Here is a 23,466-nt window from a genome sequence, read left to right as displayed (position 1 = left end):
TAATTTAGTTATTTGTTGTATTAATTATAAGTTAAATACAAATCTTATTTAATACAGTTATTAGATAGAAAATGCGTTTATTAGAGATTTACTAATGTTTATCATAAATCTACTTTCAATGTCCAAAAATTAATGAATCCAATTCCCATACCTCATCATGTCTAACTAAATGTCTGAAGTCTGTACTAGGTATATGTTGCCACTTTCCAATGCACATATATACATCCTGGTCCTCGAAGATCAGCACTATTAAATTTGGCTACCTACTTCTTCACAATTGGACAATGATAGTATGGTATAACCTACAAAATAAAAATAAAAAACACAATATAGATAATAATATTAAGATTGAAAAACAATTTAAAAGAACAATACATTACTTCAAAACCAAGAGAAGGATCGTTAATTTTTAATACTTCAATTACAAAAGAAAAATGTCTTTAAAGCGTCCTTCCTCCTTTTTCATACGGACTGAGGACCGTCAATGGTGGAGTTAACTCTAAGATTTGGAAATATGGACATTTTAATGAATATAATCAACTCAAGATAAGCTAAGTCAAGTGAACACAAGATAGTTCCAAGTCAAAAGTTGATAGTTATAAAATAATAAATTAAACTGGTTACATTCTGAATTTAAGTTAACTTTAAAACAATTAAATTTTTTTTTAATTTAAGTATTTTAACTACCTAGTTGATCACCTAGTTAAAGATATGACTTAGTTACTTGTGTACCTAATTTTATGTTCGGTAATAGATTCCATTTTACTGTATGTGTAATTTGTAAGTTACACTACACCTAACTTATATGTAACCAACCATTCATTACTTACAATCTAGGGGGGGGAAGTCGTAGATTTATCCCCGGGCGTATTTTTAAGGTTTTAAATTTGTAAATTGAAAATTTACAGTCACCAGGCTATTTATCATGAACCGCGAAAGTTAGACAGTTGAAATTTTCACAGATGACGTATTTCTGTCGCCACTATAACGACAAATACTAAAAATCCGTCACAATATATAATGTAAGCAGTGTTTAATGGTACGGAACCTTTCGTGCGCGAGTCCGACTCGCACTTGGCCAGTTTTTTTTTTATTTACAAGAAGAAAACATTTTGGTGGTCGGATCAAACTTCGATTTTCAAAATTTTAATTATAGAAGCTAAAATCTACATTCAAAAAATTTTACTCTGCCAGTACTCGGTACCCCCGGTTTAATACCAGATTTTCTAACCAGAACATCTCTAATCAGAACAATATATGATCTACATTTTATATTTGTTGGCCATCGACTCTTTTTGACAATGTGATTATTACAAATGGATGATATTATTAAATGGATGATATTATAATTGATATTATATAGTTGAAAATTGTGTCTATGTAACCAGACAAAAAAAAAATTTGTGAAATTTAAATTTATAAAATAATAATTATTATTTAGTGGAGAAAATAATTGTATACCTAGGTACTTCTATTTACCTACTTTTATAACAAATCAAAATCGTCGGTTCTTAATCTGGTAAAATAATGAATTACTGAATATATCTGAACCATTCATCATAAACTGCACATTTTTTCTTTTTTAATTGTAAGGCAACAACTAAATTGTTTTTCAGTCGAAACATGAACAAAATTTTTTTTCTCACAACGTACACAATTATATTGTGATTTTTCATATTCTGTAACGTTTCTGGCATCATTTTGTTTGTATTATACAATTTTCCCGCAAAATTTGTCGTTCTATTTTCATATCAGATTTTGCCATTTAGGACCATGTGTATAATGTTCACCAATAATCCTTAAATACTGACAATTGAAGTTTTATGATCGTCAGTATAACTGCGTTTTCGTAGGTAACACGTTTTTACTGTACAAATCAATTTATGCATTCCTTCTTTACGTAGGTATTTATTTAAAAGAGATAACTGTTTTCCTTTTTCGGATTCTATAAATTGAAATGCTTTCTCCATATTAATAAACGTCAATATAATACACACACGTGTGACATAAGTGGATATTTGGGGGGGGGGAAGCCCCCCAAAATTACTAACCATTTTTTAAAGTATAAAATGTTAAAATAGGTACTCATTTTACAACAATTGACAAAATCTTGGAACTTTAAAGTTGAAAAAATATTTCTAAAAGTGTGTTTCCAACTTATACAAACTACTACAAGTAGCCATAACAATAACAATCAGCTTGGTTACATTTGAACGAAGCTTTTCTACAATGTGCAAAGTTAAGACTTGGCTACGTACGAGTATGCTGCAAGAAAAAATTTAATAACTCTTCAATATTATACATTGAAAAAGATATCAGTATTGAGAACGTTATTGATATATTATTTGCTAATCAAAATAGGTTTATTGTACTGAAATAATATAATATTTATTGTATTATAAATTAATGATTTTTAAAGTGCATATTATGTAGTTATAGTAATGCTTATTTAGTAGTGTTGTAATTTAGTAGTTAATGCATATTAAGGTAATATTGATATTCACCCCCACGGCTTGGTTTGCAAATAAAAATTTAAGTTGTTAGTTGAAAAAAAATTATTTAAAACAAAAAGTGTCACACTTTACCTTGCTACTAGGGTAAATGCAAAATCGGTACTTTTAATATAGTTTAGTGCCATAACCTGGTGAAAATCTTCAAACAAATTCCGTTGAATGAACTCAATTATTTTAATTATTTATTAAGATCCTGTCAGACCATCAAAGTTTTTTTTAATTTATGGTTAATACACATTTTAGTTTTTAGTTTTGATTATTATAATGTTAACACGTCATATTAAAAGTATACCTAATTTTTAACTATTTGCATATTTAAAAATGAATATTTGTAACTCAATAATATTTTAGTCATAAACAATGTTTATACATTTTTCTTTAACTTTTTAACAAAATAAGGCATGTCGCATTTTTCCCATAAATCATGTCACACATTCCCCGTATGAAATTTTGCACGTGGAAGTACATAATCGGCTAATACTAATAACTCATTTGTATCATACAATTAGCATAATTCATAAATTAAATAGTATTATAAATATAAAATAACATTTATTTACCTAAATTAAAATTATTTTGAGGAATTTAGGCGGGTTAACTAGACCGTTGAATTATGGTCGATTTAAAAAAATACGAGTAGGTAAATAACTGATTAGCTTTTCGGAAAGTGATTACTGCTGTGTTTGATATCGTATATTGTAACCAACATTAAACAACATTCGATTACTATATTAAGTATTAAACTTCATAATCTTCACGAAATCAACTTTAAAATTGAAAGATTGTATTTTGTATAACCCCACCAGACCTTTTTACATTTTAAGCTTTTTTCACTGAACAAATAATTTTTTAATGACATTTAAAAAAAATAAACTAAAATGAATCAAATACAATCCAAGCGATGACGGCCTAACTAAGGTTACCAAAAAGTTTTAACAAATTTTAATTTATTTATTTTTGTTTTTCATGATTATTTTAAAAAGTACTGAGCATTTTCAATTTTGATGAAAAACGGTGACATTTAGCCAAGATCCGTTTGGACACGACGTGACCAGCTACGGTGTTGTAGCTAAATTGCCTATCCACGACGCCGTGTTGCTAAAATATTTTTAAAATAATATTTTTTTTCTGACCCAACCTATAAGTATACTTGTTTTAGGTTGGGTGAGTCTTAATTACAAAATGTAATAATAAAAATAGATACAATTTAGGTTAACTAAATACTATATGAACTAACATTTCAAACTAGTTAATCTACATTTTTAATGTACATTTTAAACTTAATAATAGGTAGTTTGGAACGAGTCGATATTAATATTTTTACTACGGAGTAAAATATATTTTATACTTGTATTTAAAGGTGACATCATACCAAAAAGTTTCTTACATATAGGAGTATTTACATTAGTCTTTTCTTTTAATCTGCTACCAATATTATATGCTGATTTTCTAATAAGATACTTATATTTGTATAGTAATAAAAGTAAATGATTTCTATGCAGTTTTTCGATATTATTAACATGAAATATTGTGTATCTTACGTTGGTTGGATACTTTTTTAAAGATATATTTAATTAAGGAACTTACATCGGTGTTTAATAAAGTAAGATTAGTTTTGATGGTAGTATGGTAGTACTATTATAAATGAATAAATAAAAATTACATTATATTACCTAGGCAGAATTTTTAATTATTATTAATTAAAAATGTATAGAATTCATACGAAAAAATATATGAAAATAAAAATAGAACATAAAAAATTGAATGTAGTGTTTGTCCTTGAGTGATTTCACATAATAAATTCCACCTGCTACGTAGAACCATACCAGTATATGAAAAACATACTGTGATTTGATATCCACTATATTACTATAATATTATATTATATAATATAGATTATAATATAGCCTGTATTTTTATTTATTTCATCTAAGTAATTTAAACTTATTTTTTATTTTAAAAAGAAGACATATCGCGGCCCAAAAATGGGTCGTGACCCACCGGTTGAAGACCACTGTGTAAGATAACAAATTTACTACTTTACCTGCATGAATATAAAGTTACTAATAGTTTATATAATAATATAGCGTACCTAATATTGTAATATTATGTAATAATTGTATAGTATTGTATAACAATTATATTGCTTACAAAAAATGAATATTATTGAAGCAAAATAGAAATTACTAATATAAAATATTATTCTGTGTAAATCTCATGCATCTGCATTAAAAAACGTGTACCCAGGGCAGCAAAATCCTAAATATCCTAAATCGCCACTGGACTTAACAAGAAGGCCTGACAATATATATATGCTATATATGCTACTTAATAAAACGTACCTATAAGAAAAATTGTTAAAATTATACGATTAGTAAATAATTTAAGAAATATACTCATGGTTCATGTCAGCAAAGTCCCAGAAATAATATTTTTTTTTTTTAAAATGATTACGTTCCAAATAAATTTCATCAAAAAAATAAAAAACTATAACGTTGTGCATAGCCAGTGAGGTAGCTGAGCTGGAGACTTTTTTGGCGACCGTCTCTATGTGTTTGGCGAACTCTGTAAGCCTCTGGTCCAGGATGACACCCTGCAGGTACCGCAACTGTTTGCTCACACCGATAACATGACCTCCTGCCCGAGGTGTATGCCAACATTTTGGAATACTTTAAGTAATACCTAAGTATACATATGACATGACATTGACACATTATAAAAAAATACAGAATTAAGTACCTATATAATAATATTATATTATACAGATTGATATTGCTAATGTCGTGTTTTCAAATTGTATGTATGTAACACTAGTTTTTTTTTTACCACATTATGACTAGGTAGTGAATTTTTAGATTATTAATCGGTTACGAGCTGCAAACTCACTTGTCTTTAATTAAAAATCTGCTTACTTGACGATAAACGCTTTCTTCTCACGAGTAATTAACGCTGTCTTAAATTCGTCGACAAACAGGTTTTTCACTTTCTTCTGACCAGGCGGCAAGCGGATCTCCTCGGTAATGGGTATACGACAGTATATTTTATAACCAGCCACCTCACGAAAATCCACGGAAGGCGTCTTTTTCGACGCGGTTATCTAAATCGGAGTATCGTAGATTATCGAAGGTAGCTAACCTAGATTCGGGCCTGCTTTCGATGGTTGGTGGGAGCGTTACCAATAACATCCGCGGTGCCGGTGTTGAGGGTACGCGAATAACTGTGGACTTTTATAGCTGTCGGCTGCATGTGGGTGTAAATCCAACGACGAATACTGTCGAATTCGGTGGGTGTCCGAGTGTGAAGCGCATTGTCACAGCGGCTTTCCGAATAATATTATACGTTCCGGCGGACCAGAAGCTTTGTCTAGTCATCTCCAAAACTCAATCCGTGTCACGTATATGCGCAGAGTATAGGTCATCATAATATCTCCTGTAAATGCGAACACGATAAGGTATTTGGTAAAAAATTATATTATTTACAGTCGCTATTGCGATATAGGTAGACGACACGCGAAGACGTACCGCGGTATATTTCTTTCTAATATTTCAAGCTCAATAACGCACCTCTTAAGGGTCCAATGTTTGTGCGATTTTCTTCTCCACGAGTCTCTCGGCCAAACAAACAATACGCGTGGTGTGCGTACGTCTAAATGGCTGCGTGTATTTGGGAGTTTCGAGTCGATATTTACGTGGAGATGAAGTATAGAAATTAATTTTTAACGACGAAAACATAGAACGGCGACGGCGATCGACATATTGTCGACGGAGAGGGATAAGAATACTCAAGCAAAGGTTGGCAAACGGTGAAATGCCAGAATACAGTTCCAACTATTGCCCCATGGAATGCGTCGTAAAGGCCGATCGATACAATGCCAGAATCCTCCAACTATTGTACCATTGACCAGCTTAAAACCGTTCGCTCGAGTTCACGTGGGATATTTCAAAACCTGTGTCGCGTAAGTCTGCCCGGGTGGGTCTTACTACGGCACAGATGAGTAGCCTATAGCCGTCGGTCGCAATCACAAGTTTACTTAGAGCTTTGACGTCCGGTCCGTGCTTACATATTACGTGAGTCTGCCCGGGTGGGTCTCACAATAAGTTGATAAGAACGACAAACGGAACGCGGTAATATTATTATGTATCACGTGGGTCGCAAAACTGCAATAGGCTACATTGATAACAATTTATTCTGTAATTTTTAAGTACGAGACAAAAAATAATTCGTAAAAATTCGAATACGCTTTGTTTGTTATTTTTCAAACATTGAAACATAGTAACGCGTTTCCAAACGTTATGTGGATACGATTTTATTATTATTATTATTATTATTTTTAACAAGATGTACCTATCGATAAGTATACATTTATTAGTTTTTTAATCAAAATATAAAAAAAAACCCGAATTCGCGAAAATGCATAATTATAGAAACATACACTTGTCTAAATCAGCATAACGTGTTTTTAAGTGCGAGCTGTTATTAATTATTACCTATTATTCTTCTCCTGTCCAGCTAAAATAAGACGGGGCTTATTATAATATATGAGTACAAATTTCTAAAGATTTATCTGCATGCATAATATTATATTATTTACAACCCCGCAGCTTTTAAATCTAAATCCACTTTTATCATTCCATCGCTATATAGATTCCGAGTACCTATCTGAATTTCGTTGAAGCATTCAATAAATCTTGTTTAGGTACCTAATGACAAATTTTAGATTATGGTATGCTATGGAAATTCTATCTGTATTATTTTATAACAAAACGGGTACCTATCTAAATATTATTCACCTCTGCAGCAAAAGAGCATTGTCACATCAATTTATTATGAGAATAATAGGTAATTATATAATATTATAATAATACAGTCGCCCATAGACCATAGTAGTTTGGTGTATTATATAAATTGTAATTATATTTAGTAATACTCATAAGAAAGTTGTTTCTGATTTTTTGTGGATAGTAAATATTGAAACGGGGCAAATTGTAATCATGAGCAAAAACGTGCAGGGTGACAGAATTGCTGTTGCCCACGGGTGGAAAAATTGTAAATACGGCCCTGGCCTGCACAGTGACACAATAATATATAGGGTAGGTTTCATATTATATTGTACTCGCGTATTTTTCGTCGATTACAGTAAATTTGTTGGCTAATAATGACTTTTTCTTGTAAGCTTATCTGGCTCTATATAAACAGTTATGGTTGTTACCAATGGTGCGTGGGACCAATATTTTTCCTATAAAAAGCGTAAACACACACGAAAATATGACATTTCTTTCCTAGACGCCAAGCCGCTTATTTCTTATAACGCCGAACTTGCTCTACGCGAAAACCCCTTACTGCAAAGCATTCTGTTTTTTTTTTTTTAGTTGTTATCCGTTGTTTTTTGTCAGTTTAAAATAGATTAGATTTGTTTTCATTATTTAATTAGTATTATTTAGTTTTTTCCTGTTTTATTCTGTTTTTTTTTTCCTTAAAGTTTTCAGTATGACGTGTACAATAGAAAACTTTAAGGAACGGTACGTGCGGGTGCAAAACACTTTAGCCGCGATGCGTATCGAGAAATACGTAAGTATAATTTGATATTATATAGAAAAACACTGCTGCAAGTGCCCTGTGTGTGTTACACGTTCGTCGACGAGAATTAACTACGAATAATATTATTAACTTTAATGTTTATTTTGTTGCAGGACGACAATCTCACAGCTGTGGCCAGCTTAACGTCAATGCTGGTCGTCACGGTGGCCGGGACTTCGGTTATGGTTGTATTAGCGCTGGTACTCTGCATGTTGTGCGCAGGACTCGCAATGACTGCGTTGGTCAAGAGTCCAGCAGTGCAACAGGCGTTGAGGCGGAGTTTTCCGGGAGCCTCCGGAGAGGTGATGACGCGTTGCCTGTCCATCGCGTCGGACTGCGGAAGACGGGCCACTGCTACAATATCCTTCGGGATATACTTGGCCGCCTGGTCCGTCGGCACCGTGATGTTTGTAGTAGTAGAATCGCTCTGTCCGTCAAACCACCATCCGCTGCCGGTCTCCAGGGTCGAGAAACCGTCCCCTGCCGCGGAAGCCGTGACCACGGCAAACGACGCTCCGCTGCCAGCCGCGCGGGCCGACACCACGCAAGTGCATTTACTTATAGGTATAACCAGAAATTAAATAATGTTTATTTTTATATTGTCGATAGCAAAAACACGTTGAAATATTGGAAAAAAAGGCATGCCTTGTTTTCCAAATTTGACGATGGAATTTTGATGGACGAGGGTATGTAAAAAAACATTTATATACATATATGTATCATATCATTTTAAAAATAAAAATTTTATATATTATAATCGTTCGTTTGGTTTTATAGAGAGCTTTTATTCGGTCTGCCCCGAAAAGCTCTGCGCTTATATGGCCGAACAATGTGGCAGGGTGAAAGTGGCCGTAGACCCGTTTTGCGGCGTCGGAGGGAACGTAATTCACCTTGCCCGTAGATTCGACAAAGGTACTGTAATATTTTTTGCATTAAAAATAAATAAAACCGTTTTCGTAGAAATAAAATGAGAAAACATATTATCTCTACTTAATTGTAAAAATTACCGAAATATAACAATTGTATACAATGTAACCTACCTATATATTGTATTATAATAATATATTAATTGGTACACCTATTATCTGCAATTTCTAATAATTGTAATATTTTCTGTTTGTAATAGTAATTGCTGTAGATATTGACGCCGATAAAATTATAATCGCCATTACTGAACGTTTATACTTCATAGAGTACCCATGTCCTACGTTTAATAATTGTTTTATGTATGTTTTATTGAGTCTGTATTTACAAAATGTATATTTTCTGTCTATTGTGGGCATGTCTACGGTGGCAGCCTAATAAGGTGCTTGGACTGCCATTGCAATTTTCGAAGGTGTTGGTCAACAAAATTTTAAGTCGGATGAGTTGCAACTTTTATTTTTATTTTTAAATGTCTTTTATTCATTGTTATAATTATGTACTTAAAAGACATGTTCTACAAAATTAGGTAGCATACCTAATTATTTATATTATATAGTATTGTCGAATCCATTTCCCGACTTTTGAATCGCTTATGATCGTAACCGTAATGAATTCATTAAGCTTACATTATGTCATTATACATTTGTCAAAAAAATAAACAATATTATAAAAAAAAACTTTATCTTAATTTTTGACATATTCATGAATTTATACTTTTTTATCATAATTATTATTATAAATTATTAGTTATTACAATATATTCATGAATGCATATTTTACTATCATAATTATTATTATACATACTGCAGGGGCGGATTGACTAGGTGTGCTAGTGTGCCGTAGCACGCCGGCCGGCTTATATAATATGTGGGCCGAAAAACTGTATAAATAAATTTGAAAATTTGAACATTTGACGATATTACTAATAAATTTATTTTGAAATACGAAACAGTTTCAAAAACACTGCTATTGGTTCATAGTCGAACCATAAGTTTATAATAATAATAATAAATTGTATGAGATGAGCATATTAGGTATGTTGTACAATACCTACCTATATAGTGTATTATAATTCCTTAAGGAACAATTTTAAAAATCAGTTTTGTCCAGAAAAATGTTTTAACTCTTTATCTGATTTGGTTGGTACATCGACCGCCAGTAGGTTATTGCTAAACTACAATTATTGAACCATTTGCAAATATTTATGAAAATATTGCAGATTTGTTGAAAAAGAGAACAGATAACATATTTTATACAAAGTTTATATTAAAAGTAATGACTATAATAACGCGATGGTTCTGAAACTGATGAAGATGATTTTGGTTTAATAATAATTGTGACAATAAAATAAATGATAAAAACAATAGTAAACAATCATCAAAAATATCAAAAGGATTATACATTTATGATTCTTATAAAATTTACTATTGATTAACCTATTGGATATTGTCTGTTTATAATTTATACCCGAAAAAGTAGGTATTCATAAAGAAGCTGTTATAAATGGGTTTGGGCCGTTTAGTTTTATAGAATACTGGGCCGTTTACCTCCCAGTCCACCCTGATATATAGGTACCTACCTATTATAACGTATAAGACTATATTCATTTGTATGTGAGTACATGACCTTCATATATATATTAAGTTATATAACATTAAAACATAACAATTGTCAATTTGTAATTTAAAATTATTAATTTTATTAAAAACATTTATAATTGCAACTTACATAATATAGGTATAATTTACAACTTAATAAAATATATTAATATTTAATATAGGTACACAAAATTATGTTATCAAGAAATAGAACAGAAATGTTTGTGTTTTTTTATTGGATTATTTTTATTTTATACCGATATAGTAATATTTACGTATAAACGAAAAATTTTTAAATGTTTTTAACTTGATGAGTTTTTTTAAATCAACTGAGAAAAGCTAAGTTTTTTCAACTGTAAATTAAACTAGTTAAGTTCATAAGTTGATTAAAAAAATATCTAACTAGTTAAGTTAAAAAGTTAAAAAAATTAAATTTTTAACTTAACTTTAACTTTTTAACTAGTTAATGCCCACCTTTGAATTTTATAGGCAGAAAACTTAGAAAACTTTATTTATATCAGTCCAACAACCCGGTTCTCAAGACCGGTTCATGTAGAAGGAATAGCCAACAATCTACTCCTTAACTGGGTAGGATTAGGTATAATTGTATAAATATCGACAGCCGCTTGGTTAAATTAACCAAGTAGATGTGTTGCACTAGTTATATCAATTTATATAGCAAAATAAATATTATATATATAACACGTCATGATATTGAGTCCGTAGGAATGAGATCTCCTCTGTAGTAGTGGAATTTTCTATATTACAACTCATGAAGATATAAATACATATTATAACGACCATTTCTTCTGATATTGTAACTAATAAGTTTGTTCAAAAGTAACAATTTATTTCTATAATTCCATAGCTTTTTTTAGTAGTAAATAATGTAGTACTTTATCAATAATTGTGTTTAATATTGTTTGCATTTTGCATTTTTAGATTTACATTAATTAAGTTCAAATTACATCTTACTAAAGAAAACCTCAATTGAAAATACAAATATATGTTTCTACGAGGGTTATGGCTATTGCTTATAAGTTATAAGCCAACTCCAACGTATGTACAGTAGAACGGTATTAATGAGTGGTACCTTTATAAATAACTTTAATTAAATACTTTTAATTAATTTGAAAATTTAGTTTTGTGTACCTATATAAAATAATAATATATAGGTAAGTACCTCCGTACTTACATTTACTTACGTATGTAATGGAAAGAAATCTCAAGTCCATAAAATTAATAATTTCAACAATTAAAACAAAACAACTAAAATCGTTACAGGAAAATTAATTGTATGTTCTGTATAAATATCCAATTTCATCAAAGTTAGATTTTGAAAAGATAAAAAAAACTATTAGTGACACGCTAAATTTTTGAGTTCCATTAAGGAAAATTGTATTATAAATTATTATTTCATTCAATTTCTCATGTAACGATTTTCTTATTTTGTTATAATTCAAAACTAATATCCATAGGCACTTGAGATTTATATTATATGTTTGTTTTATTTTATCAATTCCTATACTTGATAAAATGTACAAAATATTTTGAATTGTTTTGAGCTTTTAAGGGAAAATGTCAATTTTCAATTTTTTTAGTTTTTTTTTTATAAATATCAATAAAATGTTATTTGTTGGGCCAAAAAGCGTCAAAATTAAAAACATGACTTATGATATAATCCTTAATTAACAGTTGAAAAATATTAAAAATACATATTACGAGTATGCACAATTTTTTTTATAAGCATTTAAAGTTCTATTTTTGACAGCATTTAACAAATTTAAGATTTTAAAACAATTTTGTAGCTAACATTAATAAAATGTTCAACTTTTATAGCTAAGGATTGAAAATGTAAAACAAGGTTGCACGTAAGTAGTTAAGTGTAACCGGAAAATCTTAAAAATATAAAGTTTTTTTTATAGTTATTTTATGTTCAATTTAGGAGGTAATTACATATTAAATAACCAATAATAACGATAACAATAAAAAGACAATATAGAAAAATAACGTTTTTAAAAACATTAATCATAAACGTTTAAAAACGTTAAACAAAAACGATATTTTTTAAATCAATAAATAAAAACGAAAAAATTAATTCCATCCCTGATGAAGATAAAAACTGATGTAGAGGAGGTATTAAGTTCATCAGAAATATTATGATGTTACTATGATGTTCTATTACCTATAGGTAAATAATTTCGATAAATTAAAAAAGGCAATAGAAATTTCCAACACACATAATAACACAAAGTATCATAAAAACGATGTTTATTTTTTTTTTGCCGAGAATTGTATTACCGTATATTGCAATTTATTATTTGCAATCAAAAGTTAGATATTTGTTAAAAAATTTATTCAGCACGTACTAATCAAAACGTCGAAAAGAGAAAAAATTGATATCAGTTATTTAATTTTTTTGTTAAAAGTATTATAATAGATTTTTTAATTATTTAATAACATATCACCACCCCCCCCCTCCGCTAGTTCATGGTTATAAGTATTTTTATATTGTTTTCTATAATTCTATAGCATAAAAATGGCATAATAATTTTTTCAGGTATATTTTGTATATTGTACAGTTCCGGCAACCTCACTTTTCATGATAATAGAGGGTTGAAATAAAAGACGACATTAATTGATAACGATATTTCATTATTAATTATTTACACTATTTTGTATGTTATTTCATTATTGTTATTTGTTATTATTATTTACCTCTTGGCTGGGGCGACAGTGACGGGGCGGAATCGAGACTGTAGTACTGTACGTGTAAGGTATTAACTTTAGATAAACTTATCGCGTTCCGAATTTCTAATACGCAGATAAAAAATTAAAAGATCACAGAAGACCGAACAGACTTCATACCAAATACCAATAATATTATGTCGACTTCCATAAAATGTCAATGCGCCTTTGAACATGACCGAATATGTTCATATGCATTGTTATGACGTAATACACTGTGAGTACCTAATACCTACTAAATCAATTTAATTCAATCTATTTATTGAACAATGGCAAAGAAAAACGTTAGAAGCGTTATTAAAAAATTGGAATCGTCCAGTGTGTTGATCAATTCATCGAATCCAACTGAATACAAAGCGCCAAGTGCTTTCATTCAAACAGAAGCGAACAAGGATCCAGAACTCATACCGCACTGCTTCAGCTCATTTTGCTATTTGGGCCTGTTCGTGTGGCTCTTGTTGGATAGAAACTACAATTTATTAATCGATCGCAACTCAATGATCATTATTGTTACATGTTACACAATTGAATTCGCTAAATTTGCCTGCCATTCTTATCTAGTCAGTAGAATAACAAATCAAATCAAGCCAAAAACCAATCCTATATTCTGGGCACTACAGTTTATAGTTTCCACTGTGCTAGCAGTGGGTGTATCATATTTATTTTCAATTCTCTTTGGCGCACCATTGACTACTAAACAAGAGCAAACTTTTGTATTTTCTGTACTCGCAACAGCACTCATAATTACACCCACTGCCATTCAATTAGGATCAAGTATATTGCCATTACTATTAACTGATTGTTTTGAAACAGAATTCGATAGCACTGTTGAAGTATTTGAAAAAAACAATTTTCGAGCAACAATTTTAGGAGGGTTCATTGGTGCAGCAGTAATACCATTCGATTGGGAAACTGAATGGCAACGATGGCCAATTCCATGTTCAGTTGGATTAATAGCTGGACATTTATTAGCTAATGTTTACGAAATAATATGTTGGCAGTTTAAAACATTGAAAAAATATTCTGTTAAAAAAAATAAATTTTGATTGTTATAGTCCAACAACTTTTTTATTCATATTAGAAATGTACGACCAGCATTTGTACTTTTACATAATAAAAAGAAACTAACTAGATATCCTATCGTACTGCACAAAGTTGCACAAATAGTTAATATTAAAAACAAAATAGTTACAAAAGTTTTAATTTTAAAAATGTTAAACTACTTTACTTAACACATTCACCGTGTATCATATTTGTATATACTTGTTCTCTTGTTCCTGTGCTGAAAATATTTTTTAACAATTGAATAATTGCATTTGATGTACGACTTGCTAGTACGTAGGAAATAATACTTATAAAAAACACTGACCAAAACCAAATAGTTGTAATGCTGACCAAGTTATACCGCATTGATTAGCAAGGTACAAGACATTTAGCACATGTGAACGGTGCTGAATGATGCCAAGTGACATTGTATGCAATGACCATGCTAATGTGTAAAAAGTATTATTTCAGGTTTATCTACATTATTATATATGCCATACCGCAAAGCGTTTTTTTTTTATTTTAAATTGTAAGCAATATTTATTTTCAATTATACAATTTTGTAATAATTTTTTTTCAATTTTAAACTTACTGTGGTAACTTTTTATTATGTATTAGTTCAGAACAATCAAAGAAATCCTTAATGTTAGATAGAAGTACACAGTAATTATTCATGCTAACTTTGGAACACCAATCAATGTAACACATTAAATTATTCAGAATACTTTTGAAACGGTTGAACATAATATTTAATTTCCTCGCAGCCAATGTTTTATTTATAAAAACTATTATACATTTTCATAAATAATTTACAAGTTTAATAGGTATGATAGTAGTGTAATGTTAAATGAGTAGTTTTAACTTGTAGCATTATAATAAGTATATTTTTTGTTCCTTGGTTTTTACTTAAAAATATAATGATTTGTGAATCATTTGTAAAATAATTAATTATTTGTTTTGTATTTCTAATATGGTTTTATTGAATACACATTTTGTAATATTTACTTTTATTTTATTTTGTAGTTTAATTCTGTACTAAAACTCAAGAACTGTACGAATACTGAAAAAAAAAAATGTAATTCATTTTATAGGAAACCCAATTAATATTATTATATGTTTTTAAATAACAACTACCTTTTTCCTGAGTGCAGTAATTCAAATCCTTCATTGATAGATTCAAATGGGAGTTTATGGCTTACAAACTCGTCTAACATTAGATTTTTATCCAAGTATTTTAAAACTAATTCAGGAATACTCTCTTTACTTTTCCATCCTTGAAATAATAATTTTTAATAATATTAGCATTAATTTTATGATACACAGATATACAAATGTACATCTGGAAGAGTAAAAACAATTAAAATACCTCCAAATGCAGTTCCTTTCCATGTACGCCCAGTGACAAGCTGGAAAGGTCTTGTAGAAATTTCTTGACCAGCAGCAGCCACTCCAATAATTACAGATACACCCCAACCTTTATGACAAGCTTCTAATGCAGCTCTCTGTGAAAATAAATAAAATTACTTTTCCATGAAAAATGTAGTATATATTTGTATTTTACTTGCCATTGTTTTAACATTTCCGATACATTCAAATGTATAGTCAAGTCCGCCATCAGTCATCTCAATAAGAACATCTTGAATAGGTTTTTCATACTTCAACGGATTTACAAAATCAGTAGCACCAAATAATTTAGCTAAAAAGTTAAACAAATTATAATAATGATTTTTTAGGGATTTTTATCTAATGAACAGATATGATATAAACCTAATTCAAATTTGCTTTCATTTAAATCCACGCCAATGATTTTCTTTGCACCAGCAGCTTTACAACCCATTATCACTGCCAACCCTACAGCCCCTAAGCCAAAAACGGCACATGTTGAATCTGGTTCGACTTTTGCGGTGTTTAGAGCTGCTCCAAATCCAGTTGAAACACCACATCCCAAAAGACAAATTTTGTCAAAAGATGCAGTGGAATCTACCTAGATAAAATAATAATAGTAATTGATAATTAATTAACATTATTTTCATAAAAATGAAATAGTTTTCTTTTACAGCTAAAAATATAATTTTACTGAGTTACCTATTTAGTTTATTTAATTTCATGATTTATATTTTTATTCATCAATTTATAACTATCATTATTTCATTTTAATAATACCATGGTGCATGGCTGGACATGTTAATAATTTTTTTTAACTCAGTTAAGTTAATATTTACCAATAACAAAAAGTTAAAAGTTAATACACACTTTTTATTAATTTAAAAAAAGTTAATTTGTTTATACAATGCTAGCATACCTCATTTTTTTCCGACCCAAAACTAAATTATAGACTATAGTGTTTATACTTTGTAAAGTATTTCCGTATAAGTTAGATTCGAATGATATACATTTTTAACTTTAAACTGCAATTCATGATTCATATTTCTTTAAAGAAATATACTGAAATAGTGAAATGTAATTAAATTAAAAACAAAATAAATTAACTTAACTTACTTCTTAAAGTGAACAATTAAATTAAATTTGTTAATTAAAAAAAAAAGTTTAATAAGTTAACAGTTAAGATAATGAAAAGCCAAAAGTGACTAGTTAAAAAGTTAAAATAAAATAAAATTTAACTTTTTAATTCGTTAATGCCCAGCCTTGCGGCATGGTGTATAATACTGTATATATTGTACAATATATACTCAATGTTAATACTTAATGTATACTAAGGCTCTAAGGCTACCGAGAGAACACTTCTCCTAGCGCATCCAAATGATCAAGTTCCGTGGATTTGTACCCAAATTTCTCCTACTCCACTACCTAGTCGCCACCGTTAATTCCCACACTTGCTACGTGGTGGCCAGCGTTTAGGCAGGTTTAGAGGAGGGAATGGATGAGTTTTAGTTGCCACCCAGAAGTGTTCTCTTGGTGGTCTTAGTATAATATATATATCAACTAGTGTAATTATTACACAATGTCACTATGATAATTTGATAATAATGTATTACCTTGCATAATGAAATATCAGCTACAACTGTGTATTCGCTAAAAGTTGAGCATCCCATGAAATGGTACAGAGATTGTCCTTTGCAAGTAAAACGAGAAGTATTGTCGGGCATTTTACCTTGACCTTGAGTAACTCTAATTTTACTACACACATTAGTTTTTGGAGACAAGCAAAATTTACAATCTCCGCACTGTGGAATGTATAAAGGAATAACATGATCTCCTAAAACATTATTTTTAGCATATTAACATCAGTGAAAAAATGTTTAATAGTATATAATATCTGATATCAACCTGGTTGGAATTCTACCACATTTGGACCAACACTTTCAACAATTCCTGCTCCTTCGTGACCCAAAATACAAGGGAAGTTTCCTTCTGGATCATGACCATCCATGGTATATGCGTCAGTATGACATATAGCTGTGGCAAGAATTTTTACTCTAACCTCATTTTCCTTTGGTGGCGCTACTTCAACTTCTTCAAGTGTTAATGGTTTCTTTGCCTCCCAAGCAACAGCTGCCTTACATTTAATAACCTGAAAAATTAAATCATAACTTATTAGTATTTTACACATTACTATAAAATTGCATTCTCGATTTTGTACCTTTCCAACGGTATCTGCCATAGTGTTTGAATTATGCCTGGAGTTGCAGTGTGTACTTGGACACTAACTGTAGGGTTGTATAAACTTATATAACTAAACAAAAGTTGTTATACTGACATAAAGTGACAAGGCCACTAGTATTAAAGTTATGTAAAGTATAGAATACTATTATTATAGCTTACATCAGCCATCAATTATTTAACTCTTATCAAAATTAACAATCAACAGTGCTTGTTATAAATGTATATCAGTGCATGGTACCAAAAGAATAATTTGTCAAGAATATTAAATTACCTCTAACAAATACTGAATAAAAACTATTGTTATATTATCTTTGTAAAAACATATCTATTTAATGTTACTCAATGAATAATTATTTAAACATTAATATATTATGTGATCACATTATTGACATTTGCTTTTAAATGTTTAATGTATTTTTAAACGAACTGACAATTTTTTGTAGGTGTAATATTATGCACAATACGATTATAAATTATTATAAAATAAATCATTGATCTACGACGGTTGGTAATAGGTCGGGACATTTCTCTCGGAACCATATTGCTCACAAAGTTCACTTTCCAAAACCACCTCGGCAATTGGGACTACTTTCGACCGGTTCGTCTTTCCACTGGGCCGGAGCTTTGGCCACTATAGACAAAGCGTGTACGCCGGACTTGAGCTCATCCGTCAGTATCGTGTTTACCAAACGGTGTCTCTGTAACAAGATTAGGTTGTTTGTTCAGGTTCTGTCGTTATACACGTACATACCTCCTAGACCTATACCTTAATCAAGGGCATGCCTTCGAATTCATCGGATACAATAACGACTTTGAAATGCGTTTCCGAGTCTTTTGGTACATTGTGCATGTGCGACTCGTTGATGAGTTGCAACACTTTTGGATTGAACCGGTTTTGCAATTTCGTTCGGATACAATTTTCAACGCACTTGGATGCCGTCGACATCATAATGCTAAACTTGGGTCTAGTGATTAGAATTTAGAAAATTATATTCAGAAGAATGTCTTTCGTCAACAATTTATTATGTTGCAGCGCTCATATTATTTTAAAGTCATGGGTAAAGTCCCCTAAAGTACTAAAGTTTAAGAATTCGTCTCGTGAACTACTTACAACAACTGCTAAGATGTGAATCGTGATAAACGATAATAAAGTGTAAACATTTACTGGTTAGCGGGTATAAACCCGCAAATATAATCATGGGTTTTGTGGTTATAGATTATACGGTCTATAATTTTTGGTCGGTAATAATATTGTTCTATGGAATTACTTTAGGGCCATAGCTCATAGGACGCGTAAATGCGTAATTTACAATATTTCGATAAAACATTTTAAGTGGCCATATAACTATAGAAGCCGAAGCTATCAGAGTCCAGACTCCAGAAATACTTTACTGGGCCCTAACGGAAGTTCAGAACAAGCACAGACATTATTATCTATGAAGTCGACTACAGACAATAGAACAGTCAGTGCCCAGAGGATACCATAGAACAATATGGTATTACCAGTTCTAGATAAATCGTGGATGTGGCTAACCTGAATGGTTCAATAACATAACCTCGAATATTTAGAGCGTAATAAAGTGGATATATTATTATTATTATTATTATGAAAACTCTTTATCAGAGACAATGAAACCTCAAAGGCTCTAACCATAACATAACATAAATTTTCTAATGTGTACTGTGTAGTCTAGTATTCTAGTTGCGGCTATAGTTACTTTTGTGTAAATAAAAATAATAAATATGTATTGTTTAGATTTACCATTTATATAAAACTTAATATAATATTTTCAATTGGTAAATATGCACAATTAATGTTTATGAATCGTTTTCAACCGTAAAATGGATGCAGATTTCGTTCAGTTACATAGGGCAACTTGTTTTTTTTTACCGTTATAGCTTTGTTGTGGTGTAAGATCGCTTTCTTTATTCTTAAGTTAAAAAACAATGGAAAATGGACTCAGATTTATTTGATGAACACAGTGATTGCTCTAGTGAAGTATCAGAAACGCGATCAGAACTCGAATCTCGAATCTATGGTATTATCCACCATAACGATTTTTCAGGGACATCGGAGTCACCATTCATTGATCCAAAGTATGGTGTAGAATTCAATACCAATGGCGAAATTGTTGTGTTTCTCAAAGATCCAGCCGATATAGCAATCAACTCCACCGTTAATTTATCCGAGGTGTGTAAAAATAGTGTTATACCAACACTTGTTTTAGATGATGACAACACTGAAACTTCTCAAGGTATCGCTAGTATATTAGCTGATAACGAATTTACTGAAACAAGTTTAAAAAAAAAGAAGAAAAAAAAGAAGAAGAAAAATGTAAATGTGGAAAGTATTGAGGAGTATATTAATATTATTAAAAGTACTGATGCGTTAAAAGAATATAAAGAGAAAAGTGGGTTAAATAAAATGAATACTAAAACTAGTAGTGCTCATAAAGTTTCTCTAAACGTATCTTTGAATAATGAACGAGCAACGCCAATGACCGCAAGTGAAATTTTGAAACAATATCGTATTGGAAAACCAACTGAATGTAGTTTGTGGTATAGATGCCCAAAGACATGGACTCCAGATATGGTTAAATTTTATACTAAAATTCAAAAGTCAAAACGAAATTATGACTGTAGAGAAGAACTTAACAAAATTAAAGGTAAATTCTAATGTTTTTATTTAAACATGTTAATAATATGTAATATTTTTAATATTTTACAAATTTAGAAAAATATGGTTCGAATCCAGTTGATTGGTCTTTAGATCCCATGGATGTAAATAAATATAATTCAAATACACCTAGAATGAGATGTAATATCTGTAGACAATTCGGTCATACTGGATATAATTGCAAGGATCAATATAAACCTCCAATTTGTATTATGTGTGGAGTGGAAGGACATCATTTTCATAGCTGTAATAAAAAAATATGTTTATCGGTAAGTTTTATTTGATTTTAATAAACAATTTTTATTAAAATATTTACTTTAGGTTGTAAGAAAAATTGTATTGAAAGATAAATAATTGACTTTATAAATATCTGTTTAATAGGATGTCGTACCCGCATATGTTGTCTCCGTCTTACACACATTCGACATACCAAATTTTACGCTCAGCAGATCACGTTGCGCTCCGTTATACATAATACTCATAGTATTTTAAAATCGTAAATTTTTTGTACTTCTTCAAGTACACAACTCACTTTGAAATTAAAATATAACAAATTCTCTTGATAATAATCTTACCTTTATATTTTATAAAAGGTCAATTCATTCTAATTTTTCAACGTGATCTGCTAAGTTTGTGCGTAAAAGGGTTTTGTCTATGTTGTACGTGTGTAAGACCAAGACACCATATGCGGGTGTGACATCCACTTAACCTACGTGACTAGAATAGAAATGGTAAATTGGGCTTTTTTTTGCATTTTAATTTAATTGTATTATCTAGTATTTGAATCTAGTTATAATTATGCTTAAGTACCTATACTATTAAAATGTATTTATTAATCAAATTGCTTTATGTTTTAGTGTGGAACTTGGCAAAAAAATTTTACAAATAATTGTAGTATCTGTTTATCAATGATCAGAGTCAAATGTAATCTGTGCAATGATGTCGGTCATGAATCAAGTTATTGCACAGAAACCTGGCGTCAATTTCATAGTACTGTAAGTATTAACAGATTATAATATTATACACTAAAAATAATTACTATTTATAGTGTTAGACCCTTAGATCATATACTATGGATGGACCCATCTCGGCTGTGTAAACAATTAGAAACACATATAAGTGACGAGTAAGAATCTCTAACTGAGATTCTTAATGTGCGCATGCATTAAGCAAACCGTAGCATATTTAACTGTTGGTTTATATTTATATATATACCTATATCAGATAAATATGTGACATTTCTCTTTGTACACATGTCAGGCGCACATCAAACATAATATCAGTCAGAGATTTGTCGCTAATACTATATGCTTTGAGTTATCAGGACATGGGTCTAACCATACTATACCATATTATAATCTACAAACATAAAATATAAATTGATCGTAGTTATAAAACTTTTATTTGGTTATGTTATAGATTTCTACTGCACCAGAACCTGAAAGTAACGAATTTGCTCAATCTACTTCTAGATCAAATACTGATTCAAGACAATCTACTACAAGAAAGTCTGAATCTTCATCGACATTAACTCCCAATGTCAAAGAGAAAAGTAAAAATAGTCCAAAATCTGTTGATTCTGGTAAAATTAAAAAAGCAAAACGATTGCAAGCCAAGGCAAAACATTCAAAAAATAAAAATAAAAGTAATCTCACAATTTCTGATAATGAATCCATAAATATTGATGTTAATATACAAGATGTTACATTGCAACGCACTCTTACAAAACGAAATTTTTTCAAGAAAAAAAAATTTAGTGTCAACAGTTAAATACAAACATTTGAGAATTGACAATTCAAATGACTATTTACTTAAAAATAATAGATTAGATTTTTAATCTGTTAACCCATATTGATTTTTTTTTATTTAGTGATACTCTTGTATCCGTTGTTTAGTATAATATTATATTAAGCTTAATATAATCTAGCGTAGATAGATTTATTACATTTAATTGTGTCTTCAGTGGATCTGTATGACGCCATAGTATTAAATATATTTATGTTGTAATATCCGTTATTCCGGTTTCTGATGTTGCAAGTTTTAGTATTTCATAATATGTAATTATTTAGTAACAATTTATTGTGACAAAGTTTTTATATAGGAAATTTTAATATTATTTTATTATTTAAAATTATCAATGTATTACCTATATTACATTTCCATAATTGCTCACTTCAAAATAGTTTAGACTTCTAATATAAATCTCTATTTATTTAGTTACTCTTAGGTCTGCATAAATATTTAGCATTCAATTTGAAGTAGAAGATGGATAGAATATGGTATTGATAATATTAAATTGCTAAAATATTACATAAGCAAAATATTGTTAAACTTTTTGTCTTACATTGGTGTACTAATTTGTACAACTTGTTTCTCTATTTTAAATTATGTCCCAAACATGTCAAAATACAACTGTATTTGGAGAGTTTTTTTGTTAAATAAATCATAGAAAAATGTAAATAATTAATTTTTTTGACAATCCAAGACAAAATGTTTAAATACAGTGTGGTAATATGTATAATGGATTCAATTATATAAATGTAATGAAATTATTTTATGTTGTATTCCACTGAGTGCTCCTTTTTTTGTCTATAATATTATAAAGTATTATAGTTATAATACATATTTTCACATTATATAAAAAAAAATCATTTTTATTTGTGTTAGGGGTTATAATAATTATGTTAGGTGTATATTTTTTTTCTTCATATTATGAAGTTAGTTAAGGAAAACAAAATTATTTAAAAGATTTAAATACAAA

At 29.8% G+C, this 23,466-nt stretch overlaps 4 protein-coding genes across 4 annotated transcripts; 2 read left to right on the top strand and 2 right to left on the bottom strand.

The window, feature by feature from the left end:
* Positions 1-13,629: 13,629 nt before the first annotated feature.
* Positions 13,630-14,406, top strand: LOC103310430 (phosphatidylinositol-glycan biosynthesis class F protein). The gene has a single exon (XM_008188703.1). It carries the CDS (start codon positions 13,630-13,632, stop codon positions 14,404-14,406), a length of 777 nt encoding a protein of 258 aa, XP_008186925.1.
* Positions 14,407-15,157: 751 nt separating this feature from the next.
* Positions 15,158-18,330, bottom strand: LOC100164837 (alcohol dehydrogenase class-3). The gene is made up of 8 exons (XM_008188695.1): positions 18,006-18,330; positions 17,693-17,936; positions 17,401-17,621; positions 16,172-16,388; positions 15,970-16,100; positions 15,771-15,906; positions 15,539-15,677; positions 15,158-15,464 (listed from the first exon to the last, which is right to left on the bottom strand). Exons 1-8 carry the CDS (start codon positions 18,024-18,026, stop codon positions 15,440-15,442), a joined length of 1,134 nt encoding a protein of 377 aa, XP_008186917.1. The 5' UTR covers positions 18,027-18,330; the 3' UTR covers positions 15,158-15,439.
* Position 18,331: 1 nt separating this feature from the next.
* LOC103310427 (putative bolA-like protein K11H12.1) lies at positions 18,332-19,406 on the bottom strand. The gene is made up of 2 exons (XM_008188696.3): positions 18,795-19,406; positions 18,332-18,726 (listed from the first exon to the last, which is right to left on the bottom strand). The coding sequence occupies exons 1-2, from the start codon at positions 18,975-18,977 to the stop codon at positions 18,583-18,585; spliced, it is 327 nt and encodes a 108-aa protein (XP_008186918.1). The 5' UTR covers positions 18,978-19,406; the 3' UTR covers positions 18,332-18,582.
* A 239-nt stretch (positions 19,407-19,645) lies between these two features.
* On the top strand, positions 19,646-23,257 carry LOC100570729 (zinc finger CCHC domain-containing protein 7). Its single transcript, XM_003247098.4, has 4 exons — positions 19,646-20,694; positions 20,763-20,974; positions 21,563-21,700; positions 22,125-23,257. The coding sequence occupies exons 1-4, from the start codon at positions 19,983-19,985 to the stop codon at positions 22,473-22,475; spliced, it is 1,413 nt and encodes a 470-aa protein (XP_003247146.1). The 5' UTR covers positions 19,646-19,982; the 3' UTR covers positions 22,476-23,257.
* The last annotated feature ends 209 nt before the right edge of the window (positions 23,258-23,466 follow it).

This window comes from Acyrthosiphon pisum, chromosome A2, assembly GCF_005508785.2.
Source record: "Acyrthosiphon pisum isolate AL4f chromosome A2, pea_aphid_22Mar2018_4r6ur, whole genome shotgun sequence".
NCBI classification, from domain to species: domain Eukaryota; kingdom Metazoa; phylum Arthropoda; class Insecta; order Hemiptera; family Aphididae; genus Acyrthosiphon; species Acyrthosiphon pisum.
This window is presented reverse-complemented; position numbering and strand designations above follow the sequence as displayed.

Bases quoted from the DNA above. Each gene is read 5' to 3' on its own strand.
- LOC100570729 (XM_003247098.4), top strand. From the start codon at position 19,983: ATGGACTCAGATTTATTTGATGAACACAGTGATTGCTCTAGTGAAGTA. The intron at 20,975-21,562 runs GTAAGTTTTATT...TTTATGTTTTAG, and splicing joins ATAAAAAAATATGTTTATCG to TGTGGAACTTGGCAAAAAAA. The intron at 21,701-22,124 runs GTAAGTATTAAC...GTTATGTTATAG, and splicing joins GGCGTCAATTTCATAGTACT to ATTTCTACTGCACCAGAACC.
- LOC103310427 (XM_008188696.3), bottom strand. From the start codon at position 18,977: ATGATGTCGACGGCATCCAAGTGCGTTGAAAATTGTATCCGAACGAAA. The intron at 18,727-18,794 runs GTATAGGTCTAG...ATCTTGTTACAG, and splicing joins AAGGCATGCCCTTGATTAAG to AGACACCGTTTGGTAAACAC.
- LOC103310430 (XM_008188703.1), top strand. From the start codon at position 13,630: ATGGCAAAGAAAAACGTTAGAAGCGTTATTAAAAAATTGGAATCGTCC.
- LOC100164837 (XM_008188695.1), bottom strand. From the start codon at position 18,026: ATGGCAGATACCGTTGGAAAG. The intron at 17,937-18,005 runs GTACAAAATCGA...TTAATTTTTCAG, and splicing joins TGGCAGATACCGTTGGAAAG to GTTATTAAATGTAAGGCAGC. The intron at 16,101-16,171 runs GTTTATATCATA...TTAACTTTTTAG, and splicing joins TGAAAGCAAATTTGAATTAG to CTAAATTATTTGGTGCTACT.